The following is a 23,630-nucleotide window of genomic DNA, read 5'->3' as shown; positions in this document are numbered from 1 at the left end:
CGCCTGGCCAGTCGCTTGCAGGGCCCCCAGACAAGTAACGGGCAGAGGCCCGGGTAGGAAAATCCAGTTTATTTCGAAGAGGACACACTTCACCATTGCAGCTGCCCACCACGCACACAGCCCCTCCCCCGCGTACACAGCTGTCCAAAAGCCACAAGCCCTCCCAGTGGCCCAGGGCCGGCCTCTCCCTCCCCATGGCCGCTCGCTGGGCAGCCCACAAACACAGACCCGGAGCACAAGAACGGCTGAGCGCGCCAGGCAGGAAACGGACACGTGGGCTTAGTTCCCAGCGTGGGATCCCCTTTTCCAGACGGGCCAGGGCCCCAGGCCACGGTAACCCTGTGCCCTGGGAGCAGATCCAGCACGGGGCCGTGCACACGGAGCAGCAGCCCAGTCTCTGCAGAATCAGGCGCGCTAAGAACGAAGCAGGAGAAACCAGGGCACCGGCCCAGGGCGGATCCTGCCAAGCACTGACACAAACACAGCACACGCCCCTTCACTCCAACCCCCCAGCCGACTCCGGTTGTGCCAGCCGGCTGCTGGGCCTGGCACCCCCAGGGAATCCCCTCGCCAGTGGCGCTGGGCCATCGCGCCTGGCTTTCGAAGGCAGTTCAGAGTGGGGGGGGGGCCCTGTCCCAGGAATGGCAGCAGCACGAGCCCCCAAAACCCTTACCCAGGCCGTGACCGGCTCCAGCCCAATGTCACTCTGGCAGAAACCGCTTCCCAAGGTCGTTTGGAGCGGCCCAGGGGAAGGGTTTAGTTCCTACTAGATGGGCCCAGCCTGGCTCAGGTCCTTCCTGCAGTGACTGATTGGTAAGGGGCTTACTGCATCGAAATCAGTGCTCTGGGAGGGGGGGTCGGGCACAGGCTGCCCCAGGGAGAGAGGACTCCCAGCCCTGACTGCAGTAACTTGGGGCCAGGTGAGAAGCGCCTCTCCATGGGCACTGCAGCCCCAGCTGGGGCAGATCCAGGTTCATCTGCCCCCCGCAGTCCCCAGCCAGAACGAGGAATGCAGCAAACGGGGCACTTTCCCGTTCCGGGCACCACCACGGCCTGGCCTTGCTTGAAGCCAGGGTAGGAGGAAGCTACCTCCGCCGGGCAGTGGGCCTTGCGCTCACGGCAGGAGTCCTGGCGGCCAGACTCGCGCAACCGGAGCACAGATTAGTGATTATCTTAGAGACGGTTCCCCTAGCTGCTCCTAAATTTGCCCCTCCCTCCCCTGTAGTTGGAGGCTGCCGCCTCCCCCCAGCAAGTGGGGCAGGCCGGGCTGGCCGTAGCACACACCTGGCTGCTGGCTGGGTTCGTAAGGAAAAGGTGACAGTAGTTTCTGTAAATATTGAATTTAAAGTGCAGCACCTTTACCAGGAACCCCTCCCCCAGGCCAGCAGGTGACCCAAAAGGAGGCTTGAGCTCCGGTTCCCTGCCACCCCGGCTGGAGGGAGCTGAGCTAACGGGAGTGACCCTTCCCTTCCCTTCCCTTCCAGGCAGGCTGCGTCTGGGATGTAGCCAGAAGCAGGCACCAGGGTTGCAGGCCGGCGTCCCTGCCAAGGACAGCGATGTTGATTGCACCGGCCCGTTGCTGAACGGGTCTGAAGGGAGACTCCAGTTCCTGGAGCTCTGAAGGCCAGAGCTGCTGGGGGTGCAGGCCCGGGAAGCTGGGGTGCAGAGGGTGCTGCAGCATGCCCAGGTTTTGCACCTGACTTCCCTGTACCCAGCTGGGGGTGGGGGGACACAGCCCAGCCCCCCCCCACCTTACAAATAGTCCCAGGGGTGGGGGGGAGGTTTCCTGCTGCGATGGGCGGGGGGGTTAAACTCCCAGCCAATCAAAAGCAGGAGAGCAGGCTCTGGCCAAGCAGGGCCATGTGGCTGCAAAGCCGAAGTCATGAGCAGCCGACCAGGCAGGGGCCCGCTGGGAACGCAGCCCCCAGCCCCCGAAGCCAGGCCTGGCACAGGCCGTCCCACAGGTGACAGCACTGGGGCCAGATTCCCCGCTGCTGCTCTGCTTGGGCTGGGGGCCATGGCAAACGCAGGCTTTCGAATGCGGCCGGGGGCAAGGCAGCCCCCCTGAGCCCTGCGCTAGCGCCCCACACAAGGGGCACCGGGCCTGGTGCCCTCCGAGCCAACAGGCGCCACTGGCAGGAAACGTCCCTCCTACATGAGCCACATTGTCACTGCCTCTGGCCAGGGCTCCTCCCGGCCCGCGCGTCCCCTCCACGCGGCTACCACGGCCCAGCCGCCGAGCAGAGCCCAGAACAGCCCCTCAGCCCAGCGCCGCTCCCCAGGGGCCCACGGGCTGTTCTGGGAGCAGGGTGGTGGGAGACCAAAGATTGAGTAAAAGCAATTTTGAGTAAAAGCAGCCCCGGGGCCATGGTGGATGGATGCACACGCTCAGTAAGCCACAGCTTTGGGCAGGAGGGGGCATTCCCAGCAGCTGGTAAGGGGCAAAGCCACTCCCTTCCCTGATAGTATGGAGGTTTGGCGGGTGCAGAAGGGATCTTGGGGTAAGGCATTTGGGAGCGGGGGGGGGGGGGCTGGCGTCAGGGGCAGGAGCCTGGGTGCAGAGTCTGGGAGGGAGTTTGTATGCAGGAGGGTGGACAGAGGGTTTGGGGTTGTGGGGTGGGGGTGCCAGAGGCAGGCCCTGGCAAGGAGACACGTTCCTGGGTGATTCCTGGCGGCTCAGAGCAGCAGCCGCGGGGCCACGTGCATCTGAACAGCTGCGAGCCCGAGGGGGGAGGGTACGCTGCATGGTGCCTGTTCTTCAAAACAGGAAGCGCCCACTGGTGTTTCCAGCCAATGGGAGCAGCAAGATTGTGCTGGGGGTGGGACCTCTCCTCCCCCCCCCCCCCAAGCTTGCAGCTGTTCACAGGAAAACCAGGTTGGCAGCCAGCTTCTCTGAGTGGCACGTGGGGCGGGGCAGGGCAGGGCGGGGCGGGGCAGGGAGCCTGAGGCTCGCACTGTGCCCAGGGTCACACCCAGCGGCGTGGGAAGGGAGAGCCGGCCTGGGGGCTGTATTTTGCCCAGGCCTGGCTTGGGGCCCTCGGCACAGCAGTATCACTGCGTGTCAGCTCTGGGGTAATTCTCTGGGACCACTTCAACTGACGTGGCTCAGAGCCACAGCCCGGCCCAGGGGCTCCTTCGCCCCCACCAGCAGCCAGCTGGCCGGCCATTTCTTCCTGGGCCCAGCCGCTTCCACTCGCTTTCCCGTGGGCTTGGCGGAGCGCAGGAGTGGGCCCTTCCTGCGTCGCAGAGGTACAACTGCAGGGCAGCTGGCCCCAAGGCCCTGGCTGAACCCCCTGCCGTAGCAGCCCTGGGACATTGCAGGTTAATAATGCGACTCAGGGCGGCCGCAGTTCTCAGCACAGCACCAGGGAGTAATGGGTTAGGGAAGAGGCTGGTTACAGGAAAACCCAATTCAGACCCCAGCGACACGCCCGCTCCAACGCAAGCTGCCCCCGGCCCGCCTTGGCTCACGGGGGCTGTGCGATCGGGGACAGCGACCGTGCAATGACCCGCTCGGCGCGGACCCCGCAGCAGGCTCATGGACGGGAGCTAGTCACCCACGGGGGAATCAGACCAGGAGAAAGCACCGAGACACCCTGAACGTATCGCCAGCTGCTCCCACGGCCTCCTCCCCGCGGCTGCAGCACCTCTCGCCCGCCACAGGAGCGGGTTCGGGCGGGGGGAGGACGGGGGGGATGCGAGCCGCCTGCGCTGACCATGCCAGGGAGCGCAATGGTGCCCCTCTGAGGCCATGTGGTCACAGAGGAGCCCAGGGCAGGCCAAGGGGAGGGGCAGCTGCAGCATACTGGGATCAGAAGGCTGCCCGCTTCCTGGGAGCACCGCCCCGCAACCACGCTCCGCTAGCGGCACTTGGGTCACGCCAAGCTGGGCAGGGGCTGGGCACCCCGTTGGAGTAACACGTCACCGCGTGTGGCAGGCCCCAGCCCGGGGATCCAAGCCCTCGGTCCCCTGGGCCGGTCAGGAGCAGGCCGGGGCTGGCCCTTGGCAGCAGGCACAAAGCCGAGAGGCCCGAATGACCCACAGGCTGGGACGGGGGCTTGGTTCCCCGCTGCTCCCAGCAACTGGAGCACGTGACCCAGAGCAGCTCCAGGCCAGGCCCAGCGTGGCGCCCGGACTGCTGCTGGGTTACAGACGCCTCCTCTCCCGGCAGCAATGGGAGACAGAGCCCCGCCTCGCATTGCACGGAGGAGCGCGCCGGGCTGGCGGCGGGAAGCACAGGGGTCTGCGGGTGCCAGGCAGCCCTTCGGGCAGAGGCCGCATTGCCCCTTCCGCGGGCACGTCCCGGGCCTCGGGGGCTTTGGTGAACTAGCTGGCAGCATAGGCAGGGCTCAGTGCTGAGGGGTGCCCGGGGGGAGCGGGGTGGCAGGGAGCCCTTGCTGGGATCGGCGGCCTGCATGTGGGGCGTGTGCATTGGCAGACGGGCGAGGATGGGATCCCACTGCCCCGGGGAGGGCTCTCCCCAGCCACGCCCAGCAGCGTCTCACTGTGGCCGACACCCAGGGGCCAGACCCAGCCCTTGGGGCAGCTCTGCAGGAGAAAGCTGCCTGCGGCGCAGTGCCCAGGGCTCTCCCCACAGCCCGCCCGGCTGCTGCTCTGGAGCCCAGGTGCTCGTGCGCCGCGAGCTGTGGTCCTAGTGCAGGCACGGCTGGCGTTTATTCCAGGACTTCGGAAAGCTGGCTTCCCCACTTCCGAAAAGCCGGCCGAGAAGGACGCACGTGCAGCCCCGCAGCAACCTTGGGCCAGGCGGGACGGTCTGTGACGAGGACGGTCGTGTCCGAGAGCTGCGCCCGCCCCACACGGAGCGCGGCTCTCGCCGGGGGCACCGGGCCAGGCTCAGCGCGAGGCAGGGCCCAGCTCTTCCTCTCAGCAGCGCTGGCCCCGCAGGAATGGACGGAAGGTTTGTTTGCAGGCTGGGAGCGTCCATGGGCCATTTGCGTCTCAGCACCCGGAGGAGCGTCCCCAGCCAATCCCGCGAGGAGCTGGCTCTAAGCTACATGCGAGTCCCCTTAGACCCCAGCGAGCCCGACAGAACACGCGTCCCATGCAGGGCCCGAGCCGGGGTCTTGGGCCTGTGCAGGGACGTGGCACAGGAGTGAGGGGCCCTCTGGAGCCGCGGCGGGAGAGCCCCCCATCTCAGCCGGGACGCGAACTGGCGGGTGCTGCAGCTAGCCTGGAATGAAGCAGCCGGCCCGATCCTGCAGGCTCTGCCGGCAACTGCAAACGCCGATCGGGCTGGTGCCCTTTTGCCGAGTCTGTGGAAAGGGGGGACCCCGAGGAGTGACGGCCTCTGGCACCCGCGCAGGCAGCGATTGGTAACACAGATCTTTCCATGCACGGATCCCCCCTCGATGGAGCGCAGCAGCAAGCCGTGGGCCTGGCGTGGTGCACAGGAGACGGCTCAGTGGCTCTGGAGTCCACGGTGCCCCCTTCCCTTCTTGGCTGGATCAGCGCCGGGGCAAGAGGCAGGTGCATTCAGAGGTGTCCCCGCAAGGCAGCCGGTGGTAAGTGTCTCCGTGGGCTGTGTCCGGCGCACCCTGGCCACACGCCCCGTGCGATCCCAGCGCGAGGAGCAGACAGCCCCCGTCCCGACACCGACACCGTACTGACGACACACGCCATCGTTTGAATTACTGTCTCGCGCCGCAGAGCCTCGGCGGCAGCTGAGTCCCAGCAGCCGGCTCCGCTCACTTCCCGCGCTCCTCCGCGCAGTGCTGGAAGCGGGTGAAGCTCATGAAGACCTGCTCCAGGGAGATCTGGCTGACGGAGTAATCCTCCACGCGGAACTTCTCCTTGGCCCTCTCCAGCGCCCCGAAGACCTGAGGGAGGCACAAACAACAAGCTGGGGATGCCGTGACACACGGCCCAGCGCTGCCCGGGGGAGTGGTACAGCCGCCAAGCGCACCCACGGCCCAGCCACTGACACACGGCCCAGCGCTGCCCGGGGGAGCGGTACAACCGCCAAGCGCACCCACGGCCCAGCCACTGACACACGGCCCAGCGCTGCCCGGGGGAGCGGTACAGCCGCCAAGCGCACCCAGGACCAGCCACTGACACACGGCCCAGCGCTGCCCGGGGGAGCGGTACAGCCGCCAAGCGCACTCACGGCCCAGCCACTGACACACGGCCCAGCGCTGCCCGGGGGAGCGGTACAGCCGCCAAGCGCACTCACGGCCCAGCCACTGACACACGGCCCAGCGCTGCCCGGGGGAGCGGTACAGCCGCCAAGCGCACTCACGGCCCAGCCACTGACACACGGCCCAGCGCTGCCCGGGGGAGCGGTACAGCCGCCGAGCGCACTCACGGCCCAGCCACTGACACGGCCCAGCGCTGCCCGGGGGAGCGGTACAGCCGCCAAGCGCACTCACGGCCCAGCCACTGACACACGGCCCAGCGCTGCCCGGGGGAGCGGTACAGCCGCCAAGCGCGCTCACGCCCAGCCACTGACACACGGTCCAGCGCTGCCCGGGGGAGCGGTACAGCCGCCAAGCGCGCTCACGCCCAGCCACTGACACACGGTCCAGCGCTGCCCGGGGGAGCGGTACAGCCGCCGCGTGTACCCACGGCCCAGCCAGACACACGGCCCAGCGCTGTCCAGGGGAGCGGTACAGCCGCCAAGCGCACCCACGGCCCAGCCACTGACACACGGCCCAGCGCTGCCCGGGGGAGCGGTACAGCCGCCAAGCGCACTCACGGCCCAGCCACTGACACACGGCCCAGCGCTGCCCGGGGGAGCGGTACAGCCGCCGCGTGTACCCACGGCCCAGCCAAACACACGGCCCAGCGCTGCCCGGGGGAGCGGTACAGCCGCCGCGTGTACCCACGGCCCAGCCAGACACACGGCCCAGCACTGCCCGGGGGAGCGGTACAGCCGCCAAGCGCACCCAGGACCAGCCACTGACACACGGCCCAGCGCTGCCCGGGGGAGCGGTACAGCCGCCAAGCGCACCCAGGACCAGCCACTGACACACGGCCCAGCGCTGCCCGGGGGAGCGGTACAGCCGCCAAGCGCACTCACGGCCCAGCCACTGACACACGGCCCAGCGCTGCCCGGGGGAGCGGTACAGCCGCCAAGCGCACTCACGGCCCAGCCACTGACACACGGCCCAGCGCTGCCCGGGGGAGCAGTACAGCCGCCAAGCGCGCTCACGCCCAGCCACTGACACACGGCCAAGCGCTGCCCGGGGGAGCGGTACAGCCACCGCGTGTACCCACGGCCCAGCCAGACACACGGCCCAGCGCTGCCCGGGGGAGCGGTACAGCCGCCAAGCGCACTCACGGCCCAGCCACTGACACACGGCCCAGCGCTGCCCGGGGGAGCGGTACAGCCGCCAAGCGCACTCACGGCCCAGCCACTGACACACGGCCCAGCGCTGCCCGGGGGAGCGGTACAGCCGCCAAGCGCGCTCACGCCCAGCCACTGACACACGGCCAAGCGCTGCCTGGGGGAGCGGTACAGCCGCCGCGTGTACCCACAGCCCAGCCAAACACACGGCCCAGCACTGCCCGGGGGAGCGGTACAGCCGCCAAGCGCACCCACGGCCCAGCCACTGACACACGGCCCAGCGCTGCCCGGGGGAGCGGTACAGCCGCCAAGCGCACCCAGGACCAGCCACTGACACACGGCCCAGCGCTGCCCGGGGGAGCGGTACAGCCGCCAAGCGCGCTCACGCCCAGCCACTGACACACGGCCCAGCACTGCCCGGGGGAGCGGTACAGCCGCCAAGCGCGCTCACGCCCAGCCACTGACACACGGCCAAGCGCTGCCCGGGGGAGCGGTACAGCCGCCAAGCGCGCTCACGCCCAGCCACTGACACACGGCCCAGCACTGCCCGGGGGAGCGGTACAGCCGCCAAGCGCACCCAGGACCAGCCACTGACACACGGCCCAGCGCTGCCCGGGGGAGCGGTACAGCCGCCAAGCGCACCCAGGACCAGCCACTGACACACGGCCCAACGCTGCCCGGGGGAGCGGTACAGCCGCCAAGCGCACTCACGGCCCAGCCACTGACACACGGCCCAGCGCTGCCCGGGGGAGCGGTACAGCCGCCAAGCGCACTCACGGCCCAGCCACTGACACACGGCCCAGCGCTGCCCGGGGGAGCGGTACAGCCGCCAAGCGCGCTCACGCCCAGCCACTGACACACGGCCAAGCGCTGCCTGGGGGAGCGGTACAGCCGCCGCGTGTACCCACAGCCCAGCCAAACACACGGCCCAGCACTGCCCGGGGGAGCGGTACAGCCGCCAAGCGCACCCACGGCCCAGCCACTGACACACGGCCCAGCGCTGCCCGGGGGAGCGGTACAGCCGCCAAGCGCACCCAGGACCAGCCACTGACACACGGCCCAGCGCTGCCCGGGGGAGCGGTACAGCCGCCAAGCGCACTCACGGCCCAGCCACTGACACACGGCCCAGCGCTGCCCGGGGGAGCGGTACAGCCGCCAAGCGCGCTCACGCCCAGCCACTGACACACGGCCAAGCGCTGCCCGGGGGAGCGGTACAGCCGCCAAGCGCGCTCACGCCCAGCCACTGACACACGGCCCAGCACTGCCCGGGGGAGCGGTACAGCCGCCAAGCGCACCCAGGACCAGCCACTGACACACGGCCCAGCGCTGCCCGGGGGAGCGGTACAGCCGCCAAGCGCACCCAGGACCAGCCACTGACACACGGCCCAGCGCTGCCCGGGGGAGCGGTACAGCCGCCAAGCGCACTCACGGCCCAGCCACTGACACACGGCCCAGCGCTGCCCGGGGGAGCGGTACAGCCGCCAAGCGCACTCATGGCCCAGCCACTGACACACGGCCCAGCGCTGCCTGGGGGAGCGGTACAGCCGCCAAGCGCGCTCACGCCCAGCCACTGACACACGGCCAAGCGCTGCCTGGGGGAGCGGTACAGCCGCCGCGTGTACCCACAGCCCAGCCAAACACACGGCCCAGCACTGCCCGGGGGAGCGGTACAGCCGCCAAGCGCACCCACGGCCCAGCCACTGACACACGGCCCAGCGCTGCCCGGGGGAGCGGTACAGCCGCCAAGCGCACCCAGGACCAGCCACTGACACACGGCCCAGCGCTGCCCGGGGGAGCGGTACAGCCGCCAAGCGCACTCACGGCCCAGCCACTGACACACGGCCCAGCGCTGCCCGGGGGAGCGGTACAGCCGCCAAGCGCGCTCACGCCCAGCCACTGACACACGGCCAAGCGCTGCCCGGGGGAGCGGTACAGCCGCCAAGCGCGCTCACGCCCAGCCACTGACACACGGCCCAGCACTGCCCGGGGGAGCGGTACAGCCGCCAAGCGCACCCAGGACCAGCCACTGACACACGGCCCAGCGCTGCCCGGGGGAGCGGTACAGCCGCCAAGCGCACCCAGGACCAGCCACTGACACACGGCCCAGCGCTGCCCGGGGGAGCGGTACAGCCGCCAAGCGCACTCACGGCCCAGCCACTGACACACGGCCCAGCGCTGCCCGGGGGAGCGGTACAGCCGCCAAGCGCACTCATGGCCCAGCCACTGACACACGGCCCAGCGCTGCCTGGGGGAGCGGTACAGCTGCCGCGTGCACCCACGGCCCAGCCAGACACACGGCCCAGCGCTGCCCGGGGGAGCGGTACAGCTGCCGCGTGTACCCACAGCCCAGCCAAACACACGGCCCAGCACTGCCCGGGGGAGCGGTACAGCCGCCAAGCGCACCCACGGCCTAGCCACTGACACACGGCCCAGCGCTGCCCGGGGGAGCAGTACAGCCGCCAAGCGCACTCACAGCCCAGCCACTGACACACGGCCCAGCGCTGCCCGGGGGAGCGGTACAGCCGCCAAGCGCACTCACGGCCCAGCCACTGACACACGGCCCAGCGCTGCCCAGGGGAGCGGTACAGCCGCCAAGCGCACTCACGGCCCAGCCACTGACACACGGCCCAGCGCTGCCTGGGGGAGCGGTACAGCCGCTGCGTGCACCCACGGCCCAGCCAGACACACGGCCCAGCGCTGCCCGGGGGAGCGGTACAGCCGCCAAGCTCACTCACGGCCCAGCCACTGACACACGGCTCAGCGCTGCCCTGGGGAGCGGTACAACTGCCAAGTGCACCCACGGCCCAGCCTGACACACGGCCCAGCGCTGCCCGGGGGAGCGGTACAGCCGCCAAGCGCACCCACGGCCCAGCCACTGACACGGCCCAGCACTAGCGGAGACTTCCACTGCATCCTTCGTACAGCTGAGGGTACCACGTGCCAGTCCCAGCACTGAGGTGGGTGGGTGCCACCCCTAACGCTGCCAGAGAGAGTTCAAGCCCTGCTGAGACAGGGCCCCTCCCGTGGCCCATCCACTGTGGGACAAAGCTCAGCATCCCGGCAACGGGCAGTGATGGTGGGAGAGAAGCGAAAGTTACGGTCAGTTCGGTCTAGTGGCTGGATGTGGAGTGTGCGGCGGCCCATTAAGCGCACCCAGTAAGTGGCGTGGCCGTGGCCGTGGCCGAGCGCGTGGCCTGGCAAGGCAGGAACCGCCCCCAAAGGTCCCTGCACTCCCTGCTGCGCTCCCGCCCCTCGGCTCTGCCCTGGGCCTGCCCTCACCTGTGCCCAGCTGAGGTTCTTGCTGGTCAGGTGATAATGGACCATGCCTTGGTGCTCGTGCTTGAGGACGCTGCCTGGGGAGACAAGCAGAGGTTAGCGCCCGGGCGGCAGCAGGAGCCTGCAGGCAAAGGGGGCCACGTCCCCTGGCCACGGCCGTACCTGGGAACGTCTTCTCCACGAAGGCCTTGAAGACCTGCACGTCGCCCTCCTCCTCCGCCCGCGTTTTCGCCAGCAGGGTGTAGCCGCTGCCAAACTTGCTCTTCAGGTGCTGGGGGCTGCCCAGGCACTTGAACTGCCCATTCACCATGATGGCCAGCCTGGTGCACAAGGCCTCGCACTCCTCCATGCTGCGGGGACAGGGGCCGTGGGCAGGAGGCAGCAGCTGGGCCCGGACCCGGGACCCTCTTTACCCGCGTGGGAGGTGGGCCGCCAGCTCCCCCTCCCCGCCCCCGCCGGGCAGGCCAGGAGCCAGGCCCGGGGCCGAGCAGACCTGCAATGGGAACTGGGGGGCCTGTGCTCCGGGACCACGGCAGGGAACCTCCCGGCCAGCCCGCCCCTCCCCCCCTTTGCCCTGCGTCCTCCCCCCAGGCCCAGCCGGGACGGGGGCGCCACCTGTGGGAGGTGATGATGATGGATTTCCCGCACTCCCGCGCCCTGGTCACGGCGTCCCAGAGCAAGCGCCGGGCCACGGGGTCCATGCCAGTGGAGGGCTCGTCCATGAAGATCACAGGCGGCCCGCCGATCAGGGCCACGCCCGCACTCAGCTTCCGCTTGTTGCCGCCGCTGCGAGGGGGGATGAGACAGGCAGCCTTGAGACCGGGCAGGGATGCCCCGCTGTGCGGGGGGGAGGGGAGTCCCAGGAGGGACATCTGGCATCTCATCAACCCCCCCCCCCAGGTGTAATAGGTTTGCACACCCCAGCACCAGCGCCTCTCCCAAACTGTGCTGCCCCCCCAGCCCCTCTCGGGCAGGGAAAGTGTCTCCATGGGTCAGAGGGAAAGCCGGGCAGGGAGAGGGAGGCTGGCCAAAACTTCTCAGCCAGCCTGGGCCTAGATCTCAGGTCTTCCGATCCCCAGCCCAGAGCTGTAACCACTAGGCCACGCTCCCACAGTGGCCAGTCCCGCCCGGGTCTGCTCTCACCTGTAGGACCTCACTAGCTTGTCGGCGTGGGGCTCCAGGAGCAGCCCCCGCAGCATGTTCTCCACGCAGCTGCCAATGTAGCGCTCGGGGATGCCCCGGAGCCGGGCGTACATGCTCAGCGTCTCCCGGCCCGTCATGTGATCCAACAGGGCGTCAAACTGCGGGCAGTAGCCAATCCGCTGCTGGACCTGGGAGCCGAGACAAGCCCAGAACATGAGCCAGGAGCTGGCCTGGGAGGGGCTCACCAGCAGGGGGAGCCTTGTTCTCACGACGGACACTCCCTCCGCTTCCAACCGTTTTACGTTAATTGCACCGGGGGTAGAGTCAGGCCACGAGGGCCCCGAACAGACTGACTGGCCCCCCCAGGAAAGGGGCTGCCGGCTAACAGGCCTTCTAAGCCGCTGCTAGGAGAGCGCCACGGCAGGGGCGGCTGCTGCGCCGAGACAAGCCCTGATCCACTTGCCTTTGGGGCGGCTCGCCGCACGCTGCCGGGCAGGACACCCCCACTCGGAGCACTGGGCGGGGGCTCTGACCAGCCGGTCAATTCCCTCGGCTTATCCCTGCCAGGCCACCGGATTTCACACTGGAGCGGGCTGGCTGGACACCAACACAGCCTGGGAATCGCCATTCCGCCAGCCTGCGCGCAGCCCCTGCCCCGGGCCTGGCTCCAACCTTCCCTGCCCGCGGCCAGCAGCGGCTCGCCCCCCCCCCGCCCGCCCGCGGCCAGCAGCGGCTCGCCCCCCCCCCGCCCGCCCGCGGCCAGCAGCGGCTCGCCCCCCCCCCGCCCGCCCGCGGCCAGCAGCGGCTCGCCCCCCCCGCCCGCCCGCCCGCGGCCAGCAGCGGCTCGCCCCCCCCGCCCGCCCGCCCGCGGCCAGCAGCGGCTCGCCCCCGCCCGCCCGCCCGCGGCCAGCAGCGGCTCGCCCCCCCCCCGCCCGCGGCCAGCAGCGGCTCACCCCCGCCCGCCCGCCCGCGGCCAGCAGCGGCTCACCCCCGCCCGCCCGCCCGCGGCCAGCAGCGGCTCGCCCCCCCGCCCGCCCGCGGCCAGCAGCGGCTCACCCCCGCCCGCCCGCGGCCAGCAGCGGCTCACCCCCGCCCGCCCGCGGCCAGCAGCGGCTCACCCCCGCCCGCCCGTGGCCAGCAGCGGCAGCTCACCCACTACCCGACGGCCCACGGCCAGCAGCGGCTCCTCACCACCGGCCCACGGCCAGCAGCGGCTCCTCACCACCGGCCCATGGCCAGCAGCGGCTCACTGCCCGCCCATGCCATCGTGGGGTGCTTTGCGAATCGAATGCAGGGCGCACAGCAAGACGGCTCCCAGCCACTGCCCTCGGGCGCCGCCGCGGGTGCAGCAGGGCCCAGCCTCGGTACCTTTTTGATGTTGGCCAGGAGGCTGTGGCCGTCCACGTAGGCGTCGCCCGAGGTGATGCTCTCGTCCCCCGTCAGCATTTTGAAGGTGGTGGTCTTGCCGGCGCCGTTGAAGCCCAGCAGGCCGAAGCACTCGCCTTTGCTGACCGCCAGGGAAATCCTATCCACAGCCAGCAGGGACTCCTGGGTGTCGTACACCTGGGAGCGCGCAGGGAGCAAGCACTGGTCATGGAGAGCCCGGGCTGCTGCCGCTGTTCCCAGACCGGGCCGCCCAGGACAGCAGCCTCGAGACAAATCAAATCCAAGGCCTGATCGGCCCCAGGGCTGGGAGCACAGAACGAGACCCCACCTCCTGCCCCGTCAGCACGGACTAGCGGCTGCCCCGATGCTCCCGCGTGGCCAGCAGGCATGGTCCCGCTGCCACTCTCCGGGGCAAAGGGGCCACGTGGGTGGCGTGGGAGCAACCCCTGATTTGGCTGCTATGTAAACGCATAGTCCAGAGACTGGGCAAAGGTCCCGCGCCCTTGAAACCCAGCCCTGCCGCCCCCGAGCCGGCTGTGTCCTTCCAGCTGGGAGCCTCTGCAGCGCGGCCGTGCCCTGCGCGGTGCCTGGTCTCCAGCTCACCTTGGTGAGCTCCTTGATGACCAGGGGGCTGCTCAGGGAGGACAGCAGCTCTGGCGGGGACTCCAAAACCTTCTTCCTCTCGTCCGCCACGTCCCGGTCCTCCGGCAGCACCGGCGTCCTGTTCAGCAGCAGTGCCTGGGGACAGAGCGGGCCCGGATTACGCCGGCTCTTAGGCAGCGAAACAACAGGACTCCAGCCCAGAGCTGCTCCTTTCGGGCCCCGACAACGGCTCCACCTCTCGCCGGCCGCACGCTCCCCGAGATTCCGACGCGTCGCGCCGCACGCTGGGAACTCGCTGTACGCCGGCCCCCTGCAAAGCACACGTCCCTCCACCCCGAGCCCTTGGGGACAATCGGACCGGAGCCGAGCCACGTGCGGGGGGCCCACCTCCCCTCAACAGCCAAGGGGCCGGATTCTCATTTCCGCCAGCATCACTTCCCTGGCACCTGGCTCAGCAGCTCACCCATTTCCGCCGCCGGCAGACGCCGCAGACAACGGTCCTCAGCCTCCAGAGGAGGTTGGTTTCGATGAAGAAGAGGAGGAGGAGGAAGGCGGTGCCCTGGGCAGCCAGGGAGGTCAGATACTGTCCGATCCCCGGAGTCTCCCACGAGAAGTAATTCGTCTGGTAACTGATATCTGGAGGGGAAATCAGAGGTGGGTTCCGCTCTTGGGGGGGGTTCGCCCGTTTATGTTCTCTGAGCGAACGCTGCGGCTTCCCCACACAACTCGCCCGTGCCCCCCACTTGTCTCCCCCTCCCGCTCAGCCACCCCCCCCCGACTAGCCCCCTCACAGCTTGGGGCGAGGCAGGCGGCCCGCCCATGAGGTCCCAGGCAGAGACCTCTGGAATCTTCCTCTGTGCAGACTGACCCGGGCCAAGCTTCCAGCCGATTTCTCCTCTCTCCTGGCCCCCCGCTGAGCTCTTCCGAGCCTGGCCCAGCCCAGCCCAGCCCAGCCCTCCAGCAAGCCAAGTGCCAGGCCCCTGGACACGGCCCCCAGGGGTCTGCCCAGGAGAGCCCGCCATGGGGCAGCAGGCGCGGTGCGCACGTGGGCCGGAGCCCTCGGACACTCACTGAAGGCTTTGCAGATGATGATGGCTTCCACGGAGGAGGTGCAGAACTGAATGAACTCGTAGTTCTGGTAGAAGTCGCTGATGCACTGGCCCAGGCAGTAGTTGGGCAAAACCAGGAAGATTTTATCCAGGGTCCTGGAGAGGTCCAGGAGGCCCAGCTCTGCAAGAGACGAGCTCAGCTGGGCAGCGGCCGGGTGGAGCCAGCTGGCTGATCCCAGCTCGGGGAGGGAAAAGGAATCGGCCCTTCGGTGCAAGGCAGAAGGAAGGAATCCGCAGACTCTCCCTGCCAGCACTGGGCACGGCGGACAGAGGGAAACCGACTTGCACGCGGGGGGCGGGGAGGCTCTGGGGCGGGGCAGGGCCCTCACCTGGGATGCTCATGATGGTGACGGCGAGGAAGGTGGCCGTGCCCGAGAAGATGTTGAAGATGGTGAGGCGCGTGTAGGCCGTGGCTGCCACGGAGAAGAAGAAGCTGAGCAGGTACATGAGGGGGATGATGGCCCAGCCGTACAGCAGGAAGATGAGCATCACGTCGACGAGGTGGCTGTCCTGGGTGAAAGCCTTCACGTCGAAGGCCTGGAATATCACCTGCGAGAGGCCACCAGAGGAGAATGGAGACGAGGCGCGAGCCGGCCTGGACCCCGGCGAACGCAGCCCCCAGCTGAACAGCAGCCGGCTCTTCACGCGCCCGCCAGGGCCTGGGCAGAGCCAGCCGCCTCCGGGAGCCCCCGCCCGGCATGGCCACCCCCCGCCTCCTTCCTGCGGGATTTCTGCAGGCCAGAGACACCATTTTCCTTGGGTCCTTTGCGGTACCCGAGGCAGTGATGGACCCAGCGGGGCGGCCCCCTCCCAAGGCTGCAGCACTGGGCACCACGTGCGCATCCGAGGTGTCAGCCCCGGCGGGGCAGGGAACCTCTGTCCCCAGCGTACAGACGAGACCCGAGCGACAGGCCAGGCCAGGGGCTCGGCCAAGGCCAGAGGCAGGCTGGGCTGGGCCAGGTCCCGTCACTAGTTCAGACAAGCCTGTGCAGGGGCTCCAGGGGCCACGCCAGGAGCTACCCGACGTGGTGCAGCCCAACTGGCCTGGCTGCGTCAGCACGTGGCCAGCGTGGGTGCTTGGAGACGGGCCTCGAGGATGGGGGGCCGTAGACACGAGGGGCTCCCTGGGTCCCGCCTCGGGGCGACTCACCAGCATCAGCGCGCAGGGAACGAGGAAGTTGATGAGGTCCCACACCAGGGCCGAGAGCCAGAAGTTGGCCACGTAGACCCCGCTGACGAACTGCACGTGCTTGGCCTTGAGGGCTCGCTCGCTGACCAGCAGGAGCGCGAAGGTGCTGGACAGGGAGGCCATCCCATAGAGCAAGTTGATGGCGATGGCAAACCCCGTCTGGCCCCTAGGGGACAGCAGGCTCCCGGTTAGCTGGGGAACCCCACCAGAGCCACAGCGGGGTCCCCACCCCCTCCCCGGCCTTCTGGCAGCTGGGCCCAGCGCGCCGGCTGCTAGAGCGGACAGGCAGCTTCCGGGCTCCTGGGCGTGCCGAGCCCCGCGACTCCCACGGGAACCTCAGGCTCTCTGCGCTGCCCAGGACTGGGCCCGGCCATGCACCCGGGGCAGGAGAGGAGCCAGAGCAGCCCCTGCCCGCCCCAGGGGGCCAAGTCCCTGCCCAAGGCCCAAGGGAAATAAATCCAAACGCGCAGACGCTCGTAACATAGTGCCGCCGCTGCGGTGCTCACCCACCCCCTCCCTTGGGAGCCCCGGCACAGACCCCATGGGCGTCTCCACTGCCAGCTCCCTGCCTTGGGACCCCTCCAGCCTGCCTTCCCGAGGGTTCAGCAGCCCCATGGAGCGCAGCTGGAATGCTGGGCCCGAGCCCCTCGGAGGGCACAGCCTGCGTGACGCCACTTCTGGCTAGTCGGGTTCTATGGCCTCGGGCAGAGCCAGGCCGCAATTCCCTAGCCCACGGGACAGAAAGGGACCCCAGCTCCCGCCCGACACGTCCCTCCCCCTGCGCCAGTTAGCGCCACTCCACCGAAGCGCAGGGAACGAGGCCTCTCGCTCCAGCCCGGATCCGAGCCCCTGGCCCCGTCACGAAAGCGAGGAAGGAGGCTGGCGTACTCCATGAGCTGGTCCTTCGCCGTCTCCGTGATGTTCCGGGGCTGCGGGTAGTTGGTGACCGTGATGGACGCATTGGGCCCGGCCAGCAGCCGGAAGAGGGCGTTGTCTGCCAGCATGAGGGCGGCGGCGGCGGCGTGGTATGCCTGGTTGTTGAACAGTGCCGTGACCAGCGTGCGGTTCCACCGTGTCTCGAAGGACGCTGCCGCGACGTAGCGTTCGTTGAAGGCTCCGCCCTCGGCCGCCGCGCGGGCGATCAGGTACTCGTCCAGGTCGCCTGTGCAATCACACCCGCCTCACCATTACAAACGGACCGGCCAGTCCCCACCCAACGCAAAGCAGGGCCGGGCACGAAAACCCAACAGCCAAAGGCCCTTGGGGGAACGAGGGGTACAGCTCAGCACGCTCCTCCCTGAAAGAAGTCACAAGCTACCCAAGCGGGTGGGTCTTAGGGCTCTTTGGGTGGGTTTTTTCATTCAATTTTATTCTAGGCAAAGCCAGAACGTGCTGCAGAGAACACGTCAGAACGGCCAGGCTGGGTCAGACCCAAAGTCCATCTCGCCCAGCGGCCAACGCCGGGTGCCCCAGAGGGAGTAAACAGAACAGGGAATCATCCAGCAATCCCGGTCCCATCACCCATTCTCAGCCTCTGACAAACAGAGGCCAGGGACACCATCCCTGCCCATCCTGGCTAGTAGCCATTGATGGACCTAACCTGCAGGAATTTCTCTAGCTCTTTTTTGAACCCTGTTACAGTCCTGATCTTCACAACATCCTCTGGCGAGGAGTTCCACAGGTTGACTGTGCGCTGTGTGAAGAAAAACTTCCTTGTGTTTGCTTTACACCTGCTAGCTAAAGCCCCGGGGTTGGACAGGACACATACAGCAGGCAACTGTTATCAGGATCTGTCATAACCAAGAGTGCTGACTAGCACCCGGTGACTAAGGGGTTAACTAATGTCTCCTGTGCCTAGCCAGGTATCAGGTGGTCAGCCAATAACAATGCAGATAGGAATTTCAAACTGGAAGAGGGGTTTCTCTCTCTGTTCTTTGTCTGAGAGGCAGAGCAGTTTCTTCCAAGACTGAGGGAGATGGGACACACTTCTCTCTCCGAGAACGGACTGCTTACAATGCGTAAGTAGGGAAAAATGTAGCTAGTCCGTCAGGATTTGTTGTTTTCCCTGTTTGGGAATTTGGAAATAATGTCTGAGCTGTTCATTGTGTTTTTCTTTTTTCTTCTTAACTAAGTTTTAGCCCAGGGGGCTTCCCTGAGTATCTCTATCAATTGGTGGCTCTTTCCATCTAGCCACTCGACTATGCCCGCAACTGGAGTTTTGTCTTGATAAGAAAGGGTTGTTTTCTTTTCTAATGAACCGGGATTGGTTGGTTGTTGTGTCCTTAGGATCCGCGCCTAGTGACAAGGGCAGAGTCCATTGTTGCCTGAATTCCCTCGGTTTTTCCCAACTCCAAGTAAAACGGAGGTTGGGGTCAGGGAGAGTTTTACCTTAGGAAGGGGATTTCCCAAGTGATCTCCTCCCTGGTTTTCTTGGAATTACTTGAGTGGTGGCAGAGGAGTCCCCAGACTCTGGGTATTAGGGTTTTGGGGGGAAGCTTTGTACCAGGGCCTGTACAGGCAAGGCTTTGGCATGCTCTTGCGGGCCCTCACTTCTTATGTTCCCCACTCTGGCCTGACGAATGCAGAATGGCCAGACTGGGTCAGACCAAAGGTCCTTCTAGCCCAGTGTCCTGTCTGCCCACAGTGGCCAATGCCAGGTGCCCCAGAGGGAGCGAATCGAACAGGTAATGATCAAGCGATCTCCCTCCTGCCATCCATCTCCACCCTCTGACACACAGAGGCTGGGGACACCGTTCCTTACCCAGAATGGCTAATAGCCATTTATGGACTTAACCTCCATGAATGTATCTAGTTCTCTTTTAAACCCTGATCAAGATGCAGCCGTGTTAGTCTGGTCTTGCTAAAACAAAAGACTGGACTATGCAGCACTTTAAAGACAAACAAGATGGTTTATTACGTGATGAGCTTTCGTGGGCCAGACCCACTTTCTCAGATCAATTTGTGGAAGAAAATTGGCGTGACCATATATAGTAGACTTCCGATAATCCGGAACCTATGGGATTTAGGTGGTGCCGGATTATCAGATATGCCGGACTATCAGGGGGTACTATAAGTTGGTTATTTTTATATATATATATATATATATATATATATATATACATATATATATATATATATATATATATATATATATATATATACACACACACACACACACACACACAGTATACATTATATACTGTATATAAAGTGTTCTTAACTCTTTTTCCTGTACATACTGTATACAGTATACTGTAATGTTTTAGTTTTTTTAAGCCTTTTTTACCCTTTTTACTCAGTTCAGCTACTGCTGCCGTTACCTTGCGACTCATTTTTTGCCGAAGCTCACTCACTAGGCTCTTGCCATTTTGATGCCGGACTATCAGGAGTGCCGGACTATTGGATGCCGGACTATTGGAATTTTACTGTATACCAAAGTGATACGATCAAAAAAAGTGAACACATAAAATTGACAAATCAAATTTTAGAATAGAGTGGTGGTACGGGGGGAAGGTTAGTGTCTGCAAGGTAATGACATTAGGGGGTGATAATTGGAGAAGCGATCTTTGTAATGGGTGAGATAATTAGCATCTTTGTTGAGACCCATACATAAAGTGTCAAATGTAAGCATGAATGACAATTCTGAAGCTTCTCTTTGAAGTCTGGAGTTAAAATCTCTCTGAAGCAATATGCATGTTTTAAAGTCATTGAGAGAACGGTCAGTCTGGTTGAAATGGCAAGCAACCACTTTCTCTCTGTGAGAGAGCCTGATGTCTGTTTTATGTGCATTGATTCTTTGGCCAATTTTATGTGTGTTCACTTTTCTTGATTGTATCACTTTGGTATATATGGTCGGGCCAATTTTCTTCCACAAACTGATCTGAGGAAGTGGGTCTGGCCCACGAAAGCTCATCACCTAATAAACCATCTTGTTAGTCTTTAAAGTCCTACGTAGTTCTGTCTTCTTTTAAACCCTGTTACAGTCCTAGCCTTCACAACCCCCTCAGGCAAGGAGTTCCACAGATTGACTATGTGCTGTGTGAAGAAGAACTTCCTTTTATTTGTTTTAAACCTGCTGCCCATTAGTTTCATTTGGTGGCCCCTAGTTCTTATATTATGGGAACAAGTAAATAACTTTTCCTTATTCACTTTCTCCACACCACTCATGATTTTATAGACCTCTATTATATCCCCCCTTAGTCTCCTCTTTTCTAAGCTGAAAAGTCCCAGTCTCTTTAATCTCTCCTCATATGGGACCCGTTCCAAACCCCTCATCATTTCAGTTGCCCTTCTCTGAACCTTATCTAATGCCAGTATATCTTTTTTGAGATGGGACCACCACATCTGTACACAGTATTCCAGATGTGGGCGTACCATGGATTTATATAAGGGCAATAAGATATTCTCAGTCTTATTTTCTATCCCTTTTTTAATGATTCCTAACATCCTGTTTGCTTTTTTGACTGCCGCTGCACACTGTGTGGACGTCTTCAGAGAACTATCTATGATGACTCCAAGATCTCTTTCCTGAATAGTTGCAGCTAAATTAGCCCCCATCATATTACATGTCTAGTTGGGGTTATTTTTCCCAATGTGCATTACTTTACATTTATCCACATTACATTTCATTTGCCATTTTGTTGCCCAATCACTCAGTTTGCTGAGATCTTTTTGAAGTTCTTCACAGTCTGCTTTGGTCTTAACTCCCTTGAGCAGTTTAGTGTCGTCTGCAGACTTTGCCACCTCCCTGTTTACCCCTTTCTCCAGATCAAGGGAACAGCCTTGACAGGATCAGTTATAGACTCCTTGCTCAGTATGAAAGCGAAACTCTCTTTAACGGAGCACAGCACGGACGAGTCCCTCCCGCCGAGCTGAGCCAAGAGAGGGCCATGCCAGAGGGATGGTCTGCAGTGGCTGTTATTTAAAACACCAAAGACAGAACAGCAAATCTACCAACAGCACCAGTGCGTCAGAGGGACACGAGGGTCAAACCCAATGCATCCGGGGAAGCGTTATTCAAAGAGCCTGTTGGGGAGAGCCTCATGCGTTCCCGTCAATCCAGATTCCCTCCTGGAGACGCGCGGGACCCTCGCGGTCAGCCCAGCCTTCTGCAAGCGGGGACACTTTGCAAGGCAGGAAGCAGCCCGCAGAGCCTGGCAAAGCCCCACTGAGCAGAGCCCCCATTCTAGTCTAAAGCAGGAGATGCGGATCTGCCAACATCGTGTGCCACGGCCTGCAGAGGCTCGCCCCAAGCCGGCACCGGCTGCCCGGGAAACGAGGAGGGGAAACGGAGCAAGCTCTATGCAGCCCTGGCGATGCTTCAGGAGCACTAGAACGCTGCCCCTGCCCAGTGCGAACACAGGGGCAGCGAATGCCGAGCCCAGGACCAAGCTGTGAGCCAGCGGAGATTTTTTGTTGGCTGCCAGAAGTGCCCAGAGGGGCCCCGGTCGAAAGGCAGGTGGAAATTCAGCAGCTAGAGCGTAGCTCTGCCATACCTGCTCCCAGCAGGGTCCCACGGGACGGGACGGGAGCCAGCCCGCGCACTGCATTACCCAGGCCTTTCTGCCCCCGCATGGCTGGAACCCGACCTCCCCGGCGTCTGCTGGCCCAGCTACCGGCTGCCTCTGGAGCAGGACACCAGCAGCCCTTCGGCACACGGCTTGGCCTCTGAGGCCCCGCGCCCGGCCCACCTACCGAGCACCTCCAAGGGCGTCTGGCGCTGCGCCTCCAGCAGCAGGGCGTACTGCTCCGCCAGCCGCGGGGGGAGCCCCGAGGCCTCGGCGGCCGAGAAGGGCACGACAGTCCGGCCGTACGGGTCCAGCGTCAGCCTCAGCAGCGCGGAATCTCGCGGCCCGGGGAAGGTCTTGGCCACGACCAGCGCGAGGGTGGTGAAAATCAGCGGCACCAGGAACTGCGCTGCCACCATCTTCCAGTTGCGCCAGCTGTACACGGCCCTCTTCATGAACATGGCGTAGAACTGCTGGCAGCACAGGTAGAACTGGCAGGGGAGAGGGGAGGGGGCTGAATGTGGTCCCAGCATCCCGGCGAGACACTCCTGCTAGAATCCGTCCCGCCCCCGCCCATCCCGGGGCTCCCGCCAGCTAACGAACCGGCCCTGGCCGCTTGAGCCCTGCACCATCTGAGCGCCGCACCACACCCTGCCCCCAAGAGCCAGCTCCTTTTGGTCCGACCCCCTCCCTTCCGACCGCGGCGAAACAGCCACCCAGCCCCGGGAGCTCGGCCACGCTGGCTGCAAGCAGGGAGCGCCGCGGCCACCTGGATCATGTCCACTCATCGCCCCATGGCCATCTGCATCCTTCCACTGAGACACCCGTGGACACGGCCCTGGGGTGCGGGTAGCCACGTGGGGCCCAGGACTCCTCGTTCTTCCCCCGGCCGAGGCTGGTCCAATTACAGACATCACCTCCCCTGGCTGGTCTCTCCCAGGACGCCCCCCTGCTGCCCAAAACCATCGCGCGCAGGACGGCAGCCAGCGAGATCTGCCCTTCGAGTGCCAGACGGATTCAGACCCGCAAGATCAGCATGAGACGGGATTCTCGTGCTGCCCACTTGGGGCAGGGACTTTGCGACGGCGGGATTCTCCCCCTCCCTGGCAGAGCAACTCGGGCTGGCCAAGCCAGCGGGGCGTCCGGAAGCGAGACCCAGACAGCTCCGATGACTGAGCCGAGACTGGGCTCTGCCACTCAGAAGCCGCAGGGATCCAGGGTCAGAGGAGGGCTTAGAACCGGGGGTTCTGGCTGACTCGATTCCCTCCTGATATCCCACCGTGCCCCGGCAGGCCCCGCGCCCGCCCGAACCTCACCCCCGTGTTCAGTTTGATGCTGGAGCAATCCTCCGTGATCAGCGCCCCGCTGTCGTCCGTCATGTCCGTCATGCCGCTCAGGCTGCTGGAGTCGTCCACGGCCCAGTCGTTGGAGCGCCGCTCGTGCTGGTACTGCAGTGCCGGGAGCTGGATGGCCTGGATGTCCATGCTGGAGTCCACCAGCTTGCCGACCCTGAAAGAGAAACAGAGCGGCTGCGGTGTCGCGCTGGGGACTCGGGTCCACGATGCTCCATTAAAGCAAAGGAAAGTCCTGGACGAGTGCGGACGGAGCCAGGCTCTGCCACACAGGCCCCCGTGCCGCCAAGCCGGCCTGGGGTATCTGGAGTTTCCCTCGCAGCCAGCGGGAGGGGGTCTGTGGAGCGGTGGGCCGGAGGCTTTCCGGGCACCCAGGGACTCTGGCTAACGCTGCTGGGTTTTTGTTGAAATCTCAAAAGACAGAAGCCAGCTTTGGGCAAGCACACCCCCGAGAGCCTCCCGCTCCAACTCTCCAGGGTCCTAAACCGCAGCTTGGCTTGGCCTGGCCACCAGTGCCCCTGCCAGAGCTCTGCGCAGTGGATCTGAGGGCTGGGGGCGTCAAACACTGTGGATGACTCATAGCAGGTGAAAAATGTATCAAATCGGGTGCAATCACGCAGGCGTAATGGCTGGCAATCAGCCAACTCCCTTCTGGGCTCTCTCAGACTACGAATGACAGGAGACAGGGCTAATGTCCTGCTAATATTTTCCAGTCATGTGTGGAATAAATTGTGTTCTGTGCACCAAGGCATGGGTGAATGT

The 23,630-nt window shown here is 64.8% G+C and overlaps 1 protein-coding gene across 1 annotated transcript in view; it reads right to left on the bottom strand.

Moving 5' to 3' along the window:
• Positions 1-49: 49 nt before the first annotated feature.
• The window catches only part of ABCA3 (ATP binding cassette subfamily A member 3), a 71,084-nt gene continuing 47,503 nt past the window's right edge, over positions 50-23,630 (bottom strand). Inside the window, exons 18-31 of the mRNA XM_075899035.2 lie at positions 22,833-23,025; positions 21,704-22,007; positions 16,898-17,171; positions 15,971-16,175; positions 15,150-15,369; positions 14,783-14,941; positions 14,175-14,347; positions 13,712-13,846; positions 13,091-13,285; positions 11,723-11,910; positions 11,195-11,365; positions 10,742-10,929; positions 10,583-10,656; positions 50-5,837 (exon numbers count right to left, since the gene is read on the bottom strand). Of these exons, the coding sequence (XP_075755150.2) occupies positions 5,706-5,837; positions 10,583-10,656; positions 10,742-10,929; positions 11,195-11,365; positions 11,723-11,910; positions 13,091-13,285; positions 13,712-13,846; positions 14,175-14,347; positions 14,783-14,941; positions 15,150-15,369; positions 15,971-16,175; positions 16,898-17,171; positions 21,704-22,007; positions 22,833-23,025 (2,611 nt within the window). The 3' untranslated portion in view covers positions 50-5,705. The remainder of the gene's footprint in view (positions 5,838-10,582; positions 10,657-10,741; positions 10,930-11,194; positions 11,366-11,722; positions 11,911-13,090; positions 13,286-13,711; positions 13,847-14,174; positions 14,348-14,782; positions 14,942-15,149; positions 15,370-15,970; positions 16,176-16,897; positions 17,172-21,703; positions 22,008-22,832; positions 23,026-23,630) is intronic.

Source organism: Pelodiscus sinensis, chromosome 15 (assembly GCF_052426305.1).
Source record: "Pelodiscus sinensis isolate ZL-2025 chromosome 15, ASM5242630v1, whole genome shotgun sequence".
In the NCBI taxonomy this organism is placed as follows: Eukaryota; Metazoa; Chordata; order Testudines; family Trionychidae; genus Pelodiscus; species Pelodiscus sinensis.
The sequence above is the reverse complement of the archived record's forward strand: the minus strand, read 5'-3'. Positions and strand labels throughout refer to the sequence as shown.